Source organism: Carlito syrichta, unplaced genomic scaffold (genome assembly GCF_000164805.1).
Source record: "Carlito syrichta isolate Samal-C Ts95f unplaced genomic scaffold, Tarsius_syrichta-2.0.1 Scaffold303113, whole genome shotgun sequence".
In the NCBI taxonomy this organism is placed as follows: domain Eukaryota; kingdom Metazoa; phylum Chordata; class Mammalia; order Primates; family Tarsiidae; genus Carlito; species Carlito syrichta.
The window spans coordinates 581,142-603,704 of NW_007247209.1; the positions used below are offsets into that span (position 1 = coordinate 581,142).

The following is a 22,563-nucleotide window of genomic DNA, read 5'->3' on the forward strand; positions in this document are numbered from 1 at the left end:
GTCTGAGAGAGCACACGGCCATACTAGTGGGGTCCATGGAGTCACTGGGCTCTACCTGTCTTCTCCACCTAGGGTTCCTCACCACAGTGCTCCCAGGGAGACAAGTCTTATCTTTTCAGACTCACTTTAGGCTGAAACTTGTTAGGAATAAGAAACTAGACTGCTGACCTACAGGACTACACCCATCTATGGCTCCTTCACCTCACCATGGTTAGAAGATGGGAGTACATGGGTGAATAGGGCCACTGAGGTTAGAATACATTTTTTAAAAATTGTTTGGTACTATCAATGCCTGGCTTGAGACAAAGTAATATTCCAACATCAGGTGTCATATATTGCATGAGAGTGATGGGTTGCTAAGATCATGAGATCGGACAGAGGTGATGAAAATCCAATGTTGAAAAATACCACAAATATAGACAGAGGAGGCCTTCCAGGCAACAAAGGTGGCCTACCAAGGCATCACCCAAGTTCACAGAGCAGGGGAAGCACCTAGCTATGAACTATGGACCAAAGGGTAAATGAGGAGACAGAATGAAGAGCTAAGCTACCACGGCCATATCTAACTCTCTCCTGGTTGCTGGTGCCTCCCTGATGAGTGTTTATCAGCTGTGCAGGGAGGCCCTGCTCACAGGGCTCCTTTCCTCCAGCACTGGGAACTCTTGGGTGTGCATTATTGTTTCCACCTGGCCCTGACATAAACTAAAAACAAACAAAAAAAAGCCCAGTGAATTTACTGAAGAACTCTGGCTCAGTGAATTTGGGCAATGAAATGAAATGAGCCCTAGACTGAATTTTTAAGAGATCATTCAGTTCTTTACATAGCTCAATGTGAACTAATAGATACACTTAACAATGCAAGGTCCCCAATACTTCCATCAGTGGGTTTTTTTGAATAACTTTTTTTCCAAGTCACAATTATTTCAATAAATTTCAGTACCCAAGGAAACCCAGGACCAGAGCAGCAGCATAGACGGGTGATAGACTCCTTTGTATCAGTCCCTCCAAGCTGCTTGATATTTTTTATTTGAGGCAGGGCTATAAAAGGGAGGAAAGAGGGGTGTGATGGATTTTCTCATTTTCCAAGTTCTTTGGCAAAGAAAAAGTAAAACATTGTACTAAGACTATATATTAGCATTTTACTAGACACATTTTATTTTATGAAGAATAGTGAACTTGTAGCAAACCCACATTTCCAAGATTAAACATGTGGATGAAAGTGAAAACAATTCTGGATTGTGGTTTACATCGTTTTGTTGGAATTTTTACATTAAAAAAATCTGCTTGATTTGATTATCAGCAAAAAATCTGATGTTAACAGGAATTTGTGACTTATTTTAAAACCTCTTAGGGATTAAGGAGGTTCTACTTAAGAAATGTAAATCAGAATGCACCATTAGTGTCATGAGCTTTACAGAAGAAACAGGAACTGATCAATTTCAAACTGTTTTGAGAACTTTTCGCAGCAGTTTTCTGAAGAAGAGGGCGGAGGTGAGGGGGTGACAGCAGAGCAATCCCAGGGAACAGCGAGTAGGGTTTGTTCACTGGAGACAGAACAGATTTTTGTGCTCACCACTGCCTGGGAGTATGCACTCTGGGATTTTTTTTTTTAAAGGTCTAAAGCCTGGCAGAAGGAGTATTCAACCTTTCTGCTGCCATAAGGCATCCTGATGGCCTATGTATGGGCCAGGACTCTAACGAGACTAGTGTGGCTGTGGCCAGGCCAAAGGGAGCCACTGTTGCCTCCTGAGCCTCAAAATGCCTTTCCAAACAAGTGTGCAAATAACTATAGGCAGAGAAAAATACGCACAGGTGCTTTGTACTACGGTACATGTTCTTCAAAAGAATGTACACTGAAATGTTTTGGCTACTAGAAACAGTCTGAAGCCACTTTCTTTAGAGTTTCTATGCGAACTTCTGTAGTGCTGTGACTTCTCCTCTAGCAGGTGCACACTTGGCTTAACCTGCAGCTGATGGAAGCCACAAAAGCAGCCCCTAAGGCTTTCAGTACTTGGAGATGAGGGTTGGTGAAGGCCCCCAACCCAAGACACTGCTACCCATGACCCATGCTTTGCAAATAAAGTGGGTGGAAAACACCACAGACTAGGACCAAGGCCTAGGGCAAGGGAGGGGGCAGAAAGCAAGGAGACACACAAGATCCATATTTAGCATCCGAATAGTACTCCTGCCTTGGCTCATTAGTAGAAAGACCACAAAGGGGAGGTCATCTGCTGGTAGAATGTTTAGGGGAAGACCAGAGAGGAATTGTGAGCCTTCTTCTGAGAGGCCCATCCTGGAAGTATTTCCTTGTATGAATGCCTGAAAACATGCAGCATACACATCAAATTCTAAGCAGCAGAGTCATAAGGACCCTGCAGAGCACAGTCAAGAACCAGGAATCAGGAAGCAAAGGTTCTGGACATCCGCTTGGATGTCAGAGCTGCCCAAGACCTTCACCTCCCCAGGGGCCCACCAACTCTCACAGGTATCCAGGGTTGGCTTTTTGGGCCAGTCTAGAGATTCCCATCCCATGGAAGATCAGACATCATCAACTATTAGCTGGTTGGGGGCAAGTGGACTGGAGTCAGAAATGTAACTTTGGCCTAAGAGTGGCGAGGAGACCACCGCCAAGAAGACACAAGGTCTGGAAGGCAAGGTTCTGCAGTCACCAGCAAGAACCATGGGCCTCACTGGCCAAGCACCCAGCACAATACTGGGTGCTCATTGCGACAGGCTGCATCTGGGTGCTTTCCTTAAGATGGAGGGGAGTGGTATGCAAAATATCTCTGAAGGATTTTCACCGGACAGAATGGGATGATTCAGTTATCTGGCCATGTCATTTTCAAAGAGTTGCTTAATCCCTGATTATAAGCAAAGTATTTTTCTACTGTGCAAATATTTTGAGGTCAGATTTAATAACTGACAGTATCACTTTCCATGTGGTCCAGAGGACACACTGTCTTTCACCTACACTGCATAAATGTTTCCACCAAACAGCAAGCATTGGCATCAATGCTTCCCCAGAAGTGCTCTCATGAACACATCCCTCCATTGACATCTGAACCACCGACCAGGCACCTTGGGGGAAGCCCCAATAGCTACTGTGGAATTTTTGTGATTTTGTGCCTGGGACGGGCACCAGGCAGAGAACTACATTTTGTGGCTCCCCAGGGGTGGAAGTCAGCTGCTGGTCTCCTGACCCACCCAGAAATGATGCCTAGTGCTCAGCTGGTGAGTTCCTCTGACGCCAGGCAGAGGAATTATGTGAAGTTGCAGTACCTCTCCTAGGCCCTGAGAGGTGGGAATTACTGTGCCTTACAGACAAGCCCAGAGCCCCTAAGATACCACCACTCACTTTATCTAGCCCCACCCTTCCTGCTATGTGCACTCATATAAGTGTGGCCAAATAGCAGGGAGCCACCTTCAAGTCCAGTGGGTACAATTCATGATTGCAAACAGGAAGCAAGGCCTACACTCCTCACCTGCTGGATCTCCGTGACAGATTAATCTCACAATCAGAGATTCTATAAATTAAGAAAAGCAGACTAAATCTAGTAGATGGCAGACAGGGAGGAATCCAGAGGTTGAAAGAGGCTAGCAGCTCAATTTGAGAGTGTTAGGCAGGCAGCAAATGAAACCAGGTATTTATTTTGCATTTGATTTCAAAAGTCTAAAGGCTGGAGTAAATCCACTCGCCTCTCCTCAGGGATCTTCCTCTGAAATGCGTTAACCTGGATGAGCACGGCTGATTCCTGGTCTTCCAAGGTCTTGGAGACTCACCCACTGGCAGGCCTGGAGCCACAGCAAACTCAGAAGAAGGCCACAGGTACAGTCTCAGCGGCATCAGACACAGTTTGGGCTGATTCCTGAGGTGTCTCTCCTGTCTCTCAGAACAGAGAGAATCTGGTGCAGATAAGCCGCTACTGGCTCACGATCACACGACCACTGCAGGAACACCAGCAGCAGCTGCTTCAGGCTCCAGCCAGTTTCCTCTGGACAGCATGTGAGAATGGGCCCCCTGTTTTTTTGTTTGCTTTTATTTTTATCATTCAGATCTAGCTTCAAAGGGCTCTGAAATGTCCTTGCCACATCTGGACCTGAAAGCAAGAGCTGATTTTTAAGAACCAGATTCTCACTGCATTTGGACAGAATGAATAATGTGTCTTTCATATTTTCTTTGTATTTCTCTTCAATAGTTGCTTGACCCAACATCTTTCTGTCTGCTCTATACAATGAAAATGCAAACTAAATGAGAATAGAAAAAATAATTAAAGCATTAAATTGTACAAATTACAAATCTGTTCCAAAATATACTTACATTAAATAAAATACGCATTTCAATAAGAGATCTACAGTGAATGACTATGCATTCTGGGAAGCTTCACAACATCTAGGAAGGGCCAACATTGTGGAAGAAGCTAAGAGAATTTGCATCCAATCACAGTTTGTAGCAGGTTTCTTATTGCCAATCTGCGAGTTACACTGAACACATCATTAGCATCACTTGTGCAGAAAACCAATTTTGTCTGGGAAAAGGGTAAGCAAGCTCTAGCCTCAATTTTTAGTTCATTACAACTTCTCAAGAATTTCACCAACAGCCTATACAGTACAATTTTTAAAAAGTAAACATATTAAGGTAAGCAGACAACTCTTTAGAAGCCCAAAGACATTTTCTTGCTGTATTTATGTTGAATTCTCCATCTACAGAGGGCGTCATGAAGATGGTCTTCTTCAGGACAATATGGTCACAGGACTGGGACAATCCAGTAAGACTGAGAGGGAGCATAAGGACAGGGGAAGGGGGCTACCTCTTGCTGTTTCACGTTAGAGACAAACTGTAATGCATAGTCCATGGGCCTGCAATCTTCTCCTTTTATCATCTGGCATAACGTTTGATGTAGTCATCCACTTTATTCCTGAAGTCCTCCTGTGGAGAGGGATCAGGGAGAGACGGAAGAACAGGAGGAGTGAGTGAGCGAGCGTGAGGCAGCACTTCAGAGATACGTCAGATTCACCAACGCCATGGTCCCGTGTGGAGAGGTAGAAAGACCAGTGTGGTAGAAAGATCGGAGACCTTTCTAAGTCTGAGCGTCATTTCTCCATGATTATGGTGCCTACTGTGTGCAAGACCCTGTGCTGGGTGTGCTGAGGATGGACGCACAAACACAGAAGGTCTGAGTGGAAGGGATCCTCAGGGAGCATCTTATCTATCCCCTTCATTTTCCAGATGCAGAAAGTAAAGCCCAGAAAAGTGTGGGCAAGTTCACAAAGCCAAGACTCCTGTGACTACAAATGGGTATGAGTCATAGCTGCTGCTCTCAGGAAAGGCCTTGTTTCTAGATCTGTCTTCTCAGAATGCCTTCTCTGGACCTTGCTGCCCATTTAAAATGTGCCCACTCTTCATGGCCCACGCATAGCTCTCCTCTTCAGGGTTTCCAACCTGCCTGGATGAGAGGTGGGTATACTGTAGGGCTCCATTCTCACTCACTGAAAAGTGGTTGGCCAGGTGACCAAGGGTTATATGGACCTAGGAGTTACCCCAGGCCAGTATGGGTAGGACAGTCTTCTCTTTTTTTTTTTTTTTTAAAGTCAGAGTCTCACTCTGTCACCCAGGTTGGAGTGCAGTGGCGTGCTCATGGCCACCACAACCTCGACCTACAGGACTCAGGCGATCTTTCCACCTCAGCCTTCCAAGTAGCTGAAACACAGGCATGCTTCACCATGCCTGGCTAATTTTTTTTATTTATTATAGAGACGAGGTCTCTCCAAGCTGCCCAGGCTGACCTTAAAGCCCTGGGCTGAGGCAATCCTCTCACCTCCACCTCCCAAAGTGCTGGGATTACAGGAATGAGCCACGGTGTCTGGCCAGGACAGCCTTTTCAGAGCTGGGTCACCACCCCAGGTTAGTCCCCAGGTCTGTTCTCCCCAAGGTTAGGAGGAAAATCTTGTGGAATTGTATAAGCTGGGAGAGTGACTTGAAGCGCTTAAACCTATTATTCCTATAACACAGCTGGTGGGTTTCTGATGCCCCCACAGGGTCACACTGCTTCGCTCCCATCAATGCCATGTGGCCTCCACTGCATGGAGAATCAGCAGTTGTCACAATACTTAGCAGGCATCAGTTGAATTTCTTTGGCTACACCTTAGTCTTGGGGAATAGGCCTATGTTCTGATTCCACTCCATTCTGATTCCACTCCATACTACCCACACCCAGCAAAGTGCAGGGTACACCCCGGCACTCTATATACAACAGTGCTATGTGGGGCAATGTCCTCTCGCAGGCAAGCCCTTGTCTAGAGCACTGCCCTGACCTACTAGGCACCGGGCTCCTGCCCTCCTGCCACATCCTTAATTAGTATAGTAACCCTTTTCAGGATGGGTAAGTTCCCAGATGGATGCTATGGAAACGGTGCCATGACTTGCTCCTGTCTCAGGGTGGGAAAGCAGAGAGCTCTGATTTTGCCCAGGTGGCTCTGCCTGCTGACTCCCTGCACCTGACCACAGGATTGGACTCGGAGCCTCCCACACTGGCCTTTACCCTGCAACAAAGGGGGCTGTACAGAAACTGGCTGGCCTCTCGCAAAAACCTTCTCAAAATCATTTCCACATTCCCCAAAGCCAGATAATACCTGCAGCTCATAATACTGCAAAAGCTTAAAGAATATGAAGACTTCAAAAATGCCCCTTCTTTGTCCTATGTCTTGCCCCCAGGACAAAAATACTACATGTGCTCTATACTAGTTCCTCTGCTCATCATACCCAAAATAAAGCTGAACATCCATGCTTGCAGTTGGCCCCATGCTCTGGTCTCTGCTGCCTCCCTCCTCTTTTCCTACCTCAGGGACCTCAGAGCACAGGGCCCAAGGGAAGACCATGGACTCTGAAGCCAGACTGCTTGGGTTCAAATCCCGGACTCTGTCCCCTAGTGGTTGGGTAATCAAGGCAAGTCTCAACTTTTTTTTTTTTGAGTTGGAGTCTCACTCTGGTCACCCAGACTGGAGTGCAGTGGCCGCTCCCGGCCACCGCAGCTTCAACCTGCTGGGCTCCGGCGATCCTTCCGCCTCAGCCTTCTGAGTAGCCAGAATTACAGGCATGCGCTACCACGCCCGGCTGATTTTTTTGATTTATTGTGGAGATGAGGTCTCGCCAAGTTGCCCAGGTGGGTCTCAAACCCGCGGGCTCAGGCAATCCACTCACCTCAGCCCCCCAAAGTGTGGGAGTACAGACTGAGTTACCAAGCCCGGCTAAGTCTCAACTTCTTGGTGGCCGTGTTCTTAGCAACAAAACAGGAATAGTAACAGTACTATCCCTGAAGTGAGACCCAATTGCATTCTGTGCCAAGCACTTGAAATAGTGTCCAGCACCTACTATTCTATCCCTGCTGTCTGCGCCAGTCACATTGGCCTATTTCTTCTGCCCTGAGCTCCCCAGGCATGTTCCTACCACAGGACCTTTGGACTATCTGTTGACACTCTCTGGAGTACTCTTCCCCCACCACCTGGCACTCCCTGGCCCCTTTCATAAGGCATGTGCTATGTCTGATCATCTATGCTGGGCCTCTTCCCTACTAGAATGCATACTCCACAGGGACAGAGACAGAAACTGCCATTCCCACAGTACTAAGAGGTGAGCTCTTAGTACCTCACCTGACACACAAGTGGCCACCAATCACACCTGTGATGAACAAATGGATATATGCTAAATCAAATGAAAGTTTCAATAACTGTGATCTTCAGTTGGCATAAAGTCATGGGTGGGGCTAGAGCACTTATACTTTTTCCTTCCCAGTGGGTCTTAATACTTTGCGCTTCTAGATAAATAGTCTTCTTTTTTTTTTTGAGTTGGAGTCTCACTCTGTCACCCAGACTGGAGTGCAGTGGCTACTCCCGGCCACCGCAGCCTTGACCTGCTGGGCTCCAGAGATCCTTCCACCTCAGCCTTCCAAGTAGCTGGAACTACAGGCGCGTGCTACCACGCCTGGCTGATTTTTTATTTATTGTAGAGATGAGGTCTCGCCAAGTCGCCCAGGCAGGTCACGAAAATAGTCTTCTTAAACAGGGGTTTTATTGGAAGCACCTCAAACCCATTTGTAAATAGGCAAGATAGAAGCATGGTCTAGCGGAGATTGTGGTTACTAGGACTGAGTTGTGCCCCTAAAATTTCAAAAGTAACTGACCAAAGAGTCATATCCCCAATCAAAAAAGATCTCCTAAAATTCAAAGAAAAATAATCTAATATAAGAATGACTCAGCCAGGCTCAGTGGCTCAGCCTGTAATCCCATGCCTTTGGGAGGCTGAGGTGAGTGAATTGCCTGAGCCTGCGGGTTCGAGACCCACCTGGGCAGCGAGACCTCATCTTTACAATAAATAAAAAATCAGCCGGGCGTGGTGGCGCATGCCTGTAATTCCGGCTACTCGGAAGGCTGAGGCGGAAGGATCGCTGGAGCCCAGCAGGCCGAGGCTGCGGTGGCCGGGAGCGGCCACTGCACTCCAGTCTGGGCGACAGAGTGAGACTCCAACTCAAAAAAAAAAAAAAAAAAAGAATGATTCAAAGCTAAGAACAAGTAATTTAAAAATGCAAACAGCTAATATACGTGAATATAAAAAGACACCCAACCTCTCTAAAAGTTCAGAAAGCAGAGTATACTGCAGAGCGTTCAGAGAAACAGATGCCTGCCTGCCTGCACTGCATTTAGTGGGCACAGGCACTGCTACAGCCGCACGGAAAAACAAAAGCTATTCAAATTAAGACAAAATCTTTGACTTAGTAATCCCAGTTCTAGAACTCTCTTATGTCGAAATAAAAGCACCAATATTTAAGGATATGTGTACAAGATATATTTATTGCATCATTACTTGTGTTGGGAAAAAAAATCCCATAAGAAAAAACTTGAATGCCCCCCAAGAAGAGAATAGTTTTAAAAAGTGTGATAGAGCCACTTTATGGAATACAATGTGGCTCCTGAAATAAATGAGTGGCAATCTATGCATTGAGTTGGAAGAAAAAAGTTAAAAAAAAAAAAAAAGGAATTAAAGATTAAGAGTAATGATGCCAGGCACAGTGGCTCATGCCTGTAATCCCAGCACTTTGGGAGGCTGAGGTGAGAGAACTGCTTGAGCCTAGGAGTTCGAGACCAGCCTGGGTAATATAACAAGATCCTATCTCTACAAAACATCAAAAAATTATGTGGGCAAGGTGGTACATGCCTATAGTCCCAACTACTTGGAAGGCTGAAGTGGGAGGATCGTATGAGCCCAGGAGGTCAAGGTTACGGTGAGCCATGATGGTGACACTGCATTCCAGACTGATAGAGTGATAGAGTGAGATCCAAAGTAAAAATAAATAAATAAATATTAAGAGTAATGAATAGGATCTCATTATTTTGAGTCAAAATCAAAACCAAATGTGCATGCATATGAATGAGCTCAGCAAAAGGTATGGAAGGCCCCTGGAAGCCAGGAGGGCGCTGGCAATGCCATACATTCTCCTTCTATGTGCCTATACTGTTAAGGAGGTAAAGAAGTCAGGTGTGGTGGCTCACACCTGTAATCCCGCACTTTGGGAGGCTGAGGCGAGAGCATTGCCTGAGCCAACGGGTTTGAAAACAGCCTGGGCAACATGGCAAGATCTTGTCTCCACAATAAATAAAACAATTAGCTGGGTGTGGTGGCACACACCAGTAGTTCCAGCTACTTGGAAGGATGAGGTGGAAGGATTGCCTGAGCCCAGCAGGTTGAGGTTGTGGAGGCAGTGAGTATGCAACTGCACTCCAACCTGGGTGACAGAGTGAGATTCCAACTCAAAACAAAACAAAAACAAAAAGAAGGAATAGGAATAATCGCCTGTTTTAAATTACTCATACTGAAGTCTACTAGGAAATCACATTTCTTAAAAACCACTTCTCCCTGACCTTGGGTAAAACACCTTTGTGAGATCACATAAATTTATTATAACCTGTTATTTATAAATCACTTCAAGTTTCAGCCACGCATTCTACCACTCTCAATTTCTTCTTACTCACTCACCTTGTCCCGCAAATGATGTTCTGCAGCTTCAATATTCAGAGGATCATCAAAATTCAAAAGATCCTTAAAAAGAGAGAAATACAAAGTAAACATTGGAAATAACCTTTTTTATGTTGTTAAAGTTGCATTTTATGAAGTGCAGCAGAAGTCTAATTAGCAAATTTCAGACCAACCTCGAGAGCTGAGAATTCTATTAACAACCCAAAGTCTTTTGACATAGGGTACTGCACATGTGGGTATTTTTTCAAAATGGTGATTGGAAATTGACTGGAAAAAGTCAGGGATACATTACATATAATTGTCCAAAGTTTGGTGAAAATGGAGGAAATAGCATTCATATTAATTTCTTTTTTTATCATATTAATGTCTAATATCATTAGACATTACATATACATATGTTTTTGATAACTGGAAAATGAAAACCACTCTTATTATAAGCATTTCTGAATAAAAATCCCATTATTTTTCATAAAAATTAATTTTCCTGTTTTAATTTATTTTGTGGTTAATAACTTTGCCTTTGTGAGCCTATGATTTCTATTTGGGCCTCTAATGGATTTTCCTTTCATCTTCTGACTCAGCTTTACAAGCATCCCACTCATAGCCAGTAGGGTCAACATATAACCTGACCAAATGCAGGGCAGTGACACTAAGCTGTTATCTCTGGCCTCAGGAGACAGTGTCAGACTCTTTCTACCTTAGAAAAGCATTGGAGGTGGTTTTTATTTTTGAAAAACTCGCCCATAGCAGTTCTTTCTGCCATAAATCTTCCTTTATCCTTCTCTTATTCTCACTGTTTTAAAAACTTTTAAAAAGAAAAAAAAAAAACACCATTGGAATGGGCCAGGTGTGGCAGCTCATGCCTATAATCCTAGTGCCTTGGGAGGCTTAAGGAGGAGGATAGCTTGAGACATGGAGTTTGAGAACTCATCTCTACAAAAAATTTTAAAAATTAGCTGGGTGTGGTGGTACAACTGTATTCCTGCTTACTTGGGAGGCTGAAGAATGAGGATCACTTGAGCCCAGGAGTTTGAGGCTACAGTAAGCTATGATTGTGCTACTGCACCCCAGCCTAGCCAATAGAGTGAGACTGTCTCTTAAAAAAAAAAAATTAAGTGTTGAAATGGCTCTTCCTTTGCCACCCTCTACAAAAATCACCCTGAACTTCAGACAGAGACCATTCCTTATCTTTATACTGCCCATCCCTCTTCTTGAAAGTCAGGGTAGTAAGATTTGTTATTGTGATGAGTCACTGCTTTCCAAAGCATCCCATATGATGGCTCATTGTCAAGACAACCACATTTTTCTTCAAGAATTACATTAAATTTGGGGACTGTGTTCCTGATTTGGAGATAAATATGTCTGTGATGAATAATGATAATGATAGCAAAGAAAAATTATATAAATCTCTATGTTCATTTGCATTGGAAAATTAGATTCCAAGTCCTAGAAAGAGGGAAAAATATGAAGTACATGTTATATGAAATACCCAGTACATATGAAGATGACACCCAACACACAAAGTTCCTTATCTTCTTTACTTAACGTATGTTTGACCTAAAATGAATATATTGTTCAGAATAACCATTACAGACTTAATGTGCAATTGTGATTGGCTCTTTAGAATTTGGAAGGTTTGGTCCCCTTGGAAATAGAGAGCTAAAGTGGTTGTACTAGATTTCTTATTTTATTTTATTTTTTTAAAAAGTCCAAGGAGCCAATGTTTATTTCCTACTATTAATTCCCCTGTAACAGTCAACGAAACTGGAGCAGATATTAGGGGTTCCAAAAAGTAACCATCATGGTGGCTGATAACGAAGATGTGTGGGCCCGAGAAGGGCCTGAGTTAGCAACTGTCATCTTGGCTCTCTCAGTCAAAACTGGAGATGCTAAGGCTCAATGTTACAATGACGCATAATCACTAGGCAGATTTTAAATCATGTTCAGCCTTCAAGGCTCTAGAAGTAAAGCTTCATTCACTTCAGTGAAAAGCCAAAAACCAAATCAGAACAAAGTGACTGAGACCAGTGGAAAACTGTCTGGATGGCTTGAGTCCAGGTCTCCATCAGGTATTGCTTTCCCATGGAGATTCTGAAAGATCCTGAAATCACTGAAGTGTTTGGTTTCTTTGCTTGTGTTACAGGTGTCCACCCAGTAACATCATTTGAGAAGGCAGGGACAGAGTTTAATTTGAGGCTATGCTATTTTTTCTTTTCTGAAGACAAGAACAAGAATACTGTGCCCTCAAACGACAGAATGAGGAAGAGCAGACCCGCCTGCAGTGATACTGAGTTGTGCAGGTGCATCTACTATAGGCCATATCCAGTGCCCTATAAGACACTGGTCAGGAAACCACCCCTGAATCAGCCCACTGGTCTTGGCAGAATATCCAAGATGGGTTCATTTTCATGGAGGCACCTTAGGCTTTACTGAAAGTAGCAAAACCCTTTTCAGAGGCAGATCTCTGAAGTTTATTTCTTTAAAAGTTATTTTATGAAACAAAAAGTAAAAATTCAAAAGAATTAATAATACTATATTAAAAAATCCAACCGACAGTTTTTAGCTATGTCCTTTTAGTTTCTTCAGGCCCCTAAGCCATACACTGTTTCTGATAATGGTAACCTTCAGCTGCTCATTGCTGATAGTAAGAGAACAACTCTAAGTTTTCAGTCTTGTGGAACGCCTTCTAGACTAGGTGACCATGTAGTCATCCATCCAAACCAGGATACCTGGGAGCAGATAGGGCCACTGGCTGGTGAGATGATATAGGCACGAACGGAGACTGGGCCAGGTGAACCTAAAGAAACAGCCACCCCTTGCTGGAGGATACTAAAGCAAATGTAACTGGCCTTACTGCCAGAAGGCAGAGGCAGCTACCTCGGCAGGACCCAAAGTGGAGCTGCTGTGACCCCTGCCCATGACGACCTTCCTAGGTGTCAATCCAAAGGCCCCTCAGTCCCCATCTCACTGTTCTACTTCTGTCTCATAAAAGAACAACAGAGAAGAAAGGTATGTACATGTTTTGTTTAACATGTTTTGTGTTATCCTTAAGGTGACATTTAAAACTAGCCATTAGGGAAATCGAGAAAAACTTGGGGTTTCGATCAATATACTTACAGTAAACAAAGAGTTTAATCCCCAAACAACATCCTGAAATAAGAAAGCAGAAAACAAGTTTCAAGCTACTGTGTACCTAAAGCCTTTTAAACCCATGACCAAGAAATATGCATCATACCAAATTAACCTGTCTTCAGCATGTCTTGTTTTTCTCAACACAAAAAATTAAAACAATCTCTCTCCAAGTGCAACAACAAACTCTGGGAAATTCAAAGAGATGAGCGGTCACAGATGATGAATATCAAATTAAAGAGACTATTAACCACCCTCTCGCTTAGACCTAGGGTCCAAAGAGACTAATCCCACACCATGGCAGAGCCCATAGGTGGGCATTCACCCAGAGAGTGCCATCTTTAACCACTTCTTACCAGGCATCACCAAATATGGTTTGGACTTCTAAGTCACCTTTAAAATAAAATCTGTTGTTTTTTACTCCGCCTGAGACTTCAGAATAAAAAAATTAAATTTTTTTTAAAAAAAGCCTGTTGTTTTTAACATCTAATGCCTCTTGGGGTCATAGATAAGCTAATTACCACCAACACCCCCCACCCCAGTCCTACTGCGTCTTCTCAATAGTTTTGCCTTTGCTGCTTCAAGAATCAAGGGAGACTTAACACTTCAAGGGTCAGATATTTTCATTAAAATGAACTTGAAAACCAGTATTGTTCTGCCTGTACTTACTCATTATCTGTAGCTCAATCACAATTCATTTTCTGCCTTCCTGTTCATCAGTTCAAGAGTCTTGTCCTTTTTTAGGGCTGTTCTCATGCTCATCCTGTACTCTGTGCTTGCTGATAATTTTATTTGCCCTTCTCTGCTTTCTCTCATACAACAATCTATTCACCCCACCCATTCCTGACCTTCTGGTGTGACCTGGGCCTAGGACTGGAGCTGGGGGGTGAAGACAACCCCTCAGTCTGGTAGACGGGTTAAGACAGGCAGGCAGGCAGGTCAGGAGGCCAGCACCGTCCATGAAGAGTGTTCCCCAGAGCACACATTCTGGGAGGAGAGGCTCCACAGAGGAAGTGGTAGCCATCTGACTGGAACTCAGAGGAGTAGGAGTCAGCCAGGGAGAAGGCTGGAGGAAGGGAGCACTTTCCAGGTAGAGGAAAGGAGCACCTTCCAAAGAGTACCTTCCAGGCCTGTGCAGATGCTAAGCCCTGAGAGGGCAGGACACGTCTAGGGTGTGGAGAGAAGCTGGAGCACAACAGCAGAGACCATAGCTGGGTAGGGACTACACTAAGTCTGCAGTATTCTCTGATGCTGAACCAGGGCTGAAACCTTTCTGTGCTGTTCCCCCAGAGTCCCTCCTTGGTGGCAGATACCCAACACCTGGCTGTCCTCTCTGATCAGAGGAAGTCAAGGGTCTGCAAGTCAGTTTGCAGCTCTCTTTCCATGGCACCTAGCGGCCAAAAGGGCTCAAGACACCCCTGATGGATGAATGGTGGCTCTGAGGTTTCCTACAGTAGAGAGTGGTTTGGCTCTGAAGCCTGCAGTTCGGCCTCCTGTCTCTGGTTCTGGAATAGTGCCTAGCAATGGCTGATAAGGATGCTCATCTGACCCAAACTGATGGGGTCAGTGACCGGCTGAACAGTCCCAGGAAATGGGTGGTGCGGAGAGGTGGGAGCAGGGTATGCCTGGTCACTAGTGTGGATGCCATAGGCAAGGACATGTGCAGCTCTTTCAGAAGGCTGGCCACACAAGGAAGACAATTGTAGGGAAGGACCTGTAATCAAGAGGCACGGACTCTACCTTTAACGTTCTCGTGGGAGCCCAGCCAGTGCCGTCAATTGAATGTTCTCTCAGTAAACTGAAAAAGACAAACAAACATACAACAGTGAGTGAGGAGCAGCAACAGGTGTGCCACACACACTGCCAATAAGTCTTCTTGGTGTGAGTTTTGACTTTATGCCACACAGAAGAGCTACTTTTTATGTAATCTGTCTTTTCCTCTGTGGCTTCTCAGTTTTCTCTTGCCAGAGGAAGGCCTTCTCTGCCTTCAAGGTTATATACATATTCAATTATAATGTCTTGTGTTGTTTTTATCTGTTTACTGTACACAGAGGTCTTTAATCCTTGACTTGGCAGTTTTAAGCAGGGGAAAAGCATGATTAGAACAACACACAAAGAACATTTGTCAATTTAATATTCAGAAAATGACAATGGCAACAAAGATGACAACAGGAATAACTGAGGCTTAGAGCTTCCTATGTGTATGTCAGGTACAATCCTAGGTGCTGTGTCATTAAACTCACTTCATGCCTACAACCATTGGTGAAGGAAGTACCACCACTTCCCTCTCTTATAGAGAAAGAAACTCAGGCACAGAGAAGACATGCCCAAGGGCACACACTTGGTGACAGTGTGTTCTTCCAGCCCAGGCAGCTCACCCGGAGCCAGCATTCTGAATCACGGCTAATGCAGGTTAACAACAATGCAAGCTCCTGGCATACAACATTTTAATAGCTGGTTTTTTTTTAAGTTCAAGGAACAAAACTTAAGGACAAAAGCAGATTAACACAAAATGCTGGGAATCAGTTACTCCTTGGGTGGGAGCCCCATGCTCAGGGAAGGCGCACCTGGGCTTCAGAGGTATTTCATTATTGTCTATCAACTGTATGCACATTATACACTCTCACATAAATGATTATTCTATACTTCAAAAAATTACAACTTATTGGCAAACTTCCTTCTTGAGATAAAATTTATTTTTGGAATTTGTTAAATTATTTTATTGTGCTGTGGCTCTGATCTGTATATAAAAGTCCCTAAGCTGACATGTCAATATCAGGCTTTATAGGTCATAACTGTTACATGTGACAAATTTTTTTGAATTATAAAATGCTGAAATTCGTATATGTCAATTTATCAGAAAATAAAAATATGTAGAATCTGAATCAAAGCTATAATCTTCATTGCCTATGAAGATCAGTTAAAAGGTATGTAACTAACCTTAAGTTGACCATTTTGAGCGTTAAGAAAAAAAAAAGGAAAGCTCAGATTATGCACCCCACAAACTAGGTGGAGGAGATCTTTCTGTCCTACAGAGGTATCAGTGACTTGTGGACCTGAAGCTTTCATGACTTTCAAAAACTTTTGAAAAACTTTTTGGGAATCGTCTGTCAAATCTTTGTGGATTTTATGATCCAATGAGAGATTTTGTTATTAGAATAGAAGAATTATTTCTGACATAGCTCATCCTCTTTTTTAAAATAGAATGTAATGCAATCTTATTAGTTATATACTTGTTATTTACTTGTCTAATGCCTGTCTCACCCACAGACAGCAAACACCATAAAAGCAGGAAATGCAAATTGTTTTCCACGGTGCTTGGACTCAATCAATATCAGCTGATTGAAGGAAGGGAAGATTGAAACTTGGCTTAATTAGTTGACATGTCAGCATCCTCCTGAACTTCACTGTCAACATCACAGCCAGAGGAAGTGACCTTTGCACCTGGAGGCAGGTAACTGGGAAACCTCTGGACCATTGGGGGTGCAACGTCCCCAGTCACTGTGGAAATTTTAGCGTGGCCTCAGCAGAGGGTAGTCTCAATCCCCCATCAGGAGCTCAGGCGACAGAGACACTTGGCCATCAGAGATATTATTAAGAAGGAGACACAGGCTATCCCAGGAACTATACTGAAGCTTGGACTTTAGGAGAAAAGGATGAAGTGCAACCACTGATCTCCTGACCTCGAGCCCTCCAAACCCATAGACATGGAGCCTCTGACCCTGCACCAGAGCACTGTGAGGGCACCTGCTGAAACCAAGCAGCCCTGGGAGTGAGGCATGGAAGGACGACAGGGCAGAGAGCCAGAGCAAATATCTCTCTAAAAGGGAAGTGCTCCTGTGGGCTAGGAATGAAAGTACACTCCATGGAGCACCAGGCATCAGTGAGACCTACTGTGGGAAGAGCCCAATTAAAGGCTGCCATGTGGTTACCATAGGCGTGGCTGGGCTTCTCCTTCCCTGTATTCAGGACACAACATGAATCAGCTGTGCCTGAAGCCACCACTCGTCACTATCTGCTTTTCACCAATACAGTGGTTGGTCCTTGTACATAAGTCTGGCACATTATTTCCTTAGATTACATTCCCAAAAGTGCAGCTGACAAGCTCAAGGGTAAAAACAAGTTAAAGGTAGACCAATAAAAGGTGTACAAATATACATACCCTCCAGTGACGAAAAAGCCTGCTCTGTGCCACACACACACACACACACACACAAAATCATGTATCTGCCAACATAAGTGTTAAGCCTGTGGTTTTCTGAGCCTTTTCCTGGTTACCAATGAGACTGAAAATCTACTCAGATATTTATTGACTACCTATATTTCTCCATTTATGAATTACCTATTTGTAGCCAATACTGCATTTTTCCAGAGGAAACATCCATCTTTTTTATAATGGTTTGTGAAGACTACTTACATACAATGAATGTTAATCCAATTGATCGCTTCTCCTTCAATTTTATGTTTTTGTATTTTTAATTTTTATGTGGTCAAATCTGACAATATTTTCCTTTAGTTTCTGGCACTTGTATCAGGTTACCATCTGTCAATTCCTGTCATACTTTGGTAATAATCTGACTTCCCAGAAGACAGCAAAAGTGACAAGAGGGCTTCCCAATTCTGGGTGAGGTAGGGGCACAATGGGGAAGCAGAGTGTGGGGAGATGCCCAGAGAGAGAGCCTCTCTCCTCTCACAGAGGAGAGAGCGTATTAAAAAGCCCAATGCTCACACACTATGCTCACAAATGCAGGAGAAAGGAAAGATGAGAAGCTCACCTTAGACATATTTCACCTGTCTCTGTGATGTTGGGGTGCCAGATCCTGGTCAAGCATTTCACTTTGGGAGGCTGCAACACAGAGAGGGAATGAGAAAGATAGCACTGACAGTCTGTCCAAATCATGGCTCCAAAGCCTTGTTCATCACTATTTAGATGCTTGTTTCATGGCTTACTCAACATGTAATCTGACATTCGAGTACAAATTCAACCTCGAGCACTGGCTTGCTTCACCTTCACAGGTGCAAATTTGCACACTGCATCCGTAAGTGCTGGGCTCACTAAGAAAGTCTGCCACGGACCTCAGAGCACCTCTCTACAGGCCCCAATGTCCTGCTGGCTGACGGTGCTGTTGACTGGGCCTCTGCCACCTCCCACACCCGAGTTCAGGTGCAAAGAGGCATCCACAGTACACTCTAGGAAAGAGTTCTGCACCATCCAGGTCCAAACTCCAACCAGGGGCCCCCCAATACTCCTTTGCACTGAAAGTTACTGAACTGAGGCTGAAAGTGATTGTTTCTTGCAAGAACAGTCTATTCCCTTTGCAGGATGTTTCTGAAGTTGCTATTGTAATATACATTTTCCTAGATAAAAGTCTTAGTCCACTTTATACTTAGAGGGAAAAGGAATGAAAATGAGTACCCGGGGATAAGGTATATCAACATCATTTATGACTTGGCATGTTAGGACAGTTCTTTTAAGATTTTTCTATTGTAAAAGCAATTTAAACTCATTTAGGAAAAGAGACAACAAAATTAAAGAAAATATACAGATTTATTAATACATAACATATACCATAATATAATATATAAGTGACATAAAAAATAATATATAATCAAGTATATGTTTCCTTTCACTTTTGTTGTCTTATATGTAAGTACATGTACACACACACACACACACACACACACACACACACACACACACACTCCCTTTCTCCCTCCCTACCCCCCCCTTCCTCCCCATCTTCATCCACTCAGAAGTAACCTCTACTGACACCTGATGGTAATTTTTTGAGCCTCTTTTCTAGACCACACATGTGTACATATAGGTATGCAAGCACATTTGTTTTTCTTTAGAGCAGACAGTTATGCTGTTTATTTTTCAGTTACTTCTGCCATCATTTCAGATGGCTTTCCTGCATTCCACAGTACAAACACCTGCATTTATCAAGCCATTTCCTTGCCTCTGGACATTTAGGGTGCTTCCCACTTCTCCAAGCCCTACTGTACCAATGCCCATATCTTTGCTCAAAGCCTGTATGAAAAACTTCCTCAGGATGCCACCATAGAAGAGAAACTGCTGGTCCAGTGCCAGACTCCTTCAGAAGGCGGTGATGCACCCTCACCTGCATCATGGGAGAGAGCCCTTGCTCCAGGTCTTCTCTCACAGTGAGGTCTCCTTGGTTGATGTGCAGTGTTATCTCTCAGAATCTCATCAGAAATGTCATATCAAAAAGCAATCAACCCTTTGTCAAATGGGTGTAACATTTTCCTGGTTTATCATTTGCTATTAATTTTTATTTCTGATGTGCCCTGAAGAGTGGAAGGTTTTATCTTTGTAATCAACTTTTTCTCTTTGATACCATACTTAGAAAATATTTTAGCCGGGCACAGGGGCTCAAGCCTGTAATCCCAGCACTTTTGGAGGCCGAGGCAAGAGGACTGCCTGAGCTCAGGGGTTCGAGACCAGCCTGGGCAACTTGGTGAGACTTCGTCTCTACAATAAATCAAAAAATAAGCCGGGTGTAGCGGCGTGTGCCTGTAGTTCTGGCTACTTGGGAGGCTGAGGTGGAAGGATTGCCTGAGCACAGCAGGTCGAGGCTGTAGTAGCTGTCAGCGTGCCACTGTACTCCAGCCTGGGCAACTGAGTGAGGCTCCAACTCAAAAAAGAAAGTATTTCATCATCTAAACATTCTCCTGTAATCTTCTAGTACTTTCATAGCTCCACTTTTTTATTTGTATAAAACATACTTTTTCAGCACCCTAATGAATTTTCTTCCTGATTTCTTTCTTTTTTTATTTTGAGTTGGAGTCTCACTCTGTCGCCCAGGCTGGAGTGCAGTGGCATGCTCACCACCATCCCAGCATCGACCTGCTGGTCTCTGGTGATTCTTCCACCTCAGCCTTCCAAGTAGCTGGAACGATAGGCACATGATTCCCACGCCCAGCTAATTTTTTGGATTTATTGCAGAGACAAGGCTGGTCTCGAACCCATGGGCTCAGGTAATCCTCTCACCTCGGCCTCCCAAAGTGCTGGGATTACATGCTTAAGCGACCATGCCAGGCCTTCTTCCTATTTCGAAACACCACAAAATCAATAGACTTCCAAAAAAAAAAAAATTAAACTGACTGTCCAAATGCATGTGTCTGAGGACTGAAAAATTTAGTTTAAATGCATTTTCATATGCTTTGATGTGGTTTTCTGCAAATAAGTGGAAGTACATTTGACAGAAAGAAGTGATAGCATCCTTCACTTCCAATGAGGCACTTAGACTGCAGAGGGAAGCTCAGACTGCTACCAGGGGCAGGGCTGTGTGCACTCCTCTAAGTCACAAGACAGAGTAGCAGTCTAGTGTCAGACTGAATCACTAACTCTTAACATCTGAAGGAACCTAGAAGAATGGCAAGCTCACTCTCCCTCTCAGTCAGGGTGCCTCTTCTATGGAGGCCCAATACATGACTATCCAGTCTAGTGTTACTACATCTCCCAAGAATTTGGGGTATTTGCCCTTTCTCCTCTCATCCCTTCACACCTTCTATAGTTAGAAGCTAACACAGAGCCGGGCTCGGTGGCTCAGCCTGTAATCCCACGCCTTTGGGAGGCTGAAGTGAGTGGACTGCCTGAGCCCACGGGTTCAAGACCCACCTGGGCAACTTGGCGAGACCTCATCTCTACAATAAATAAAAAATTAGCTGGGCGTGGTAGTGCGCGCCTGTAGTTCCGCCTCCTTGGAAGGCTGAGGCGGAAAGATCGCCAGAGCCCAGCAGGTCAAGACTGCACTGCACTCCAGTCTGAGCAACAGAGTGAGACTCCAACTCAAATTAAAAAAAAGAAAAAAAAGAAAAGAAGCTAACAAAGGTGCCTCCTTTATCAATGTTCCTTTCAGCTATGATCCCAGAACAGAAAGTACAACTCTGCACCCACTTCTGGCACACACACTTTCCAAACAATTTCTCTTGTATCCTACCCCTCTTCCCCCTCGATGTTTGGCACAGCCACCCACCCACTCACATGGCTAAAAGTCTAATCTATGACAAATGCTGCATTTCAAATCGATGGGGAAGTGGATTATTGAGTAGACCACAGGCTACCCATTTGGAAAAATAAAGGTAGATCCCCACTTACAGCTTTATCCCAAATGCACTAAAACTAAACATAAAAGACAGAGAAATAAAAGAGGACTAGAAGGAAATGTAGATGATCATCTTGGAGTCTGAAGCTTGCTTTAAGCATTTCATAACATAAAAAAATCCATGAAGACAATGACTCAACACAAAAACTTTTATAGAACAAAAGATGACGAATGTAAAACAAAGAAAATATCTATAGTATGGCTGAGAAACTAAGAAAAATGTCTCACTGCTTTAAATATAAGAACTCTTATAAATGTAGAAGAAAAACAAACACCACAACAGAAAAATGAGCAAAGGACATAATAATGGTTCAAAAAATATACAAATCACTAATAAGTAGGAAATAATATCCAGCATCATATTTAAGAAATGAAAATTCAAATGGTAATTAGATATCAAATGAGATATCACTTCTTTTCAAAATAGTAAAAAGAAAAAAGAATGAAACTACTCTATCTTGCTGAGAGATTAAGAAAAGGGAATTATCAAACACTGATGGTGAAAACGCCAACTGACATTCCTCTCTGAAGGTGAGTTAATAGGATTTATCAAGAGCCTTAAAATGGAGCATCAATTACTCAATACCCAGGCACCCCCTTTGGGTCCCCTCCCACTGTGGGAGCTTTTCTGTGCTCTCAATAAATCCTGTTAAAAAAAAATTACTCAATGCCCTTAATGCCACTTGTGAGAATTTAGCCAAATGGAAAAAGGCAGACAGACATGAAATGTGTGTCCTGGATGCACCTCACAGCCCTGTTTATTCCAGGGGCAGCAAAACACAGCCCACAGACCAAAGCCAGGCCAGGCCTATCTTCACATGCTCAAAGATTGGTTTTTACTTTTTTTTTTTTTTGAGTTGGAGTCTCACTGTCGCCCAGACTGGAGTGCAGTGGCCGCTTCCGGCCACCGCAGCCTCAACATGCTGGGCTCCAGCGATCCTTCCACCTCAGCCTTCCAAGTAGCTGGAACTACAGGCACATGCTACCATGCCCGGCTAATTTTTCTGATTTATTGTAGAGATGAGGTCTCGCCTGCCCAGGCGGGTCTCGAACCCGCGGGCTCAGGCAATCCACTCACCTCAGTCTCTCAAAGGCACGGGATTACAGGCTGAGTCACCAAGCCCGGCTGGTTTTTACATTTTTAAAAGGTCATTCAAAAAAGAATATGTGACAGAGATCACATGTGGTCCACAGAGCCAAAAAGATTTATTATTGTCCTTTACAGAAAGTCTGGTTTATATTATCAAGAAATAGGGCTAGTGTTGTTTAAAACCAAGA

General features: G+C 43.8%; 1 protein-coding gene across 2 annotated transcripts in view; it reads right to left on the minus strand.

Moving 5' to 3' along the window:
- Positions 1-3,606: 3,606 nt before the first annotated feature.
- Positions 3,607-22,563, minus strand: part of UBE2F (ubiquitin conjugating enzyme E2 F (putative)) — a 68,160-nt gene continuing 49,203 nt past the window's right edge. For both annotated transcript variants that reach the window (XM_008057726.2, XM_021712168.1), the window contains 5 exons: positions 17,932-18,002; positions 14,897-14,954; positions 13,145-13,177; positions 10,028-10,090; positions 3,607-4,927 (listed from right to left, as the gene is read on the minus strand). In XM_008057726.2, the coding sequence (XP_008055917.1) occupies positions 4,877-4,927; positions 10,028-10,090; positions 13,145-13,177; positions 14,897-14,954; positions 17,932-18,002 (276 nt within the window). In that variant the 3' untranslated portion in view covers positions 3,607-4,876. The remainder of the gene's footprint in view (positions 4,928-10,027; positions 10,091-13,144; positions 13,178-14,896; positions 14,955-17,931; positions 18,003-22,563) is intronic.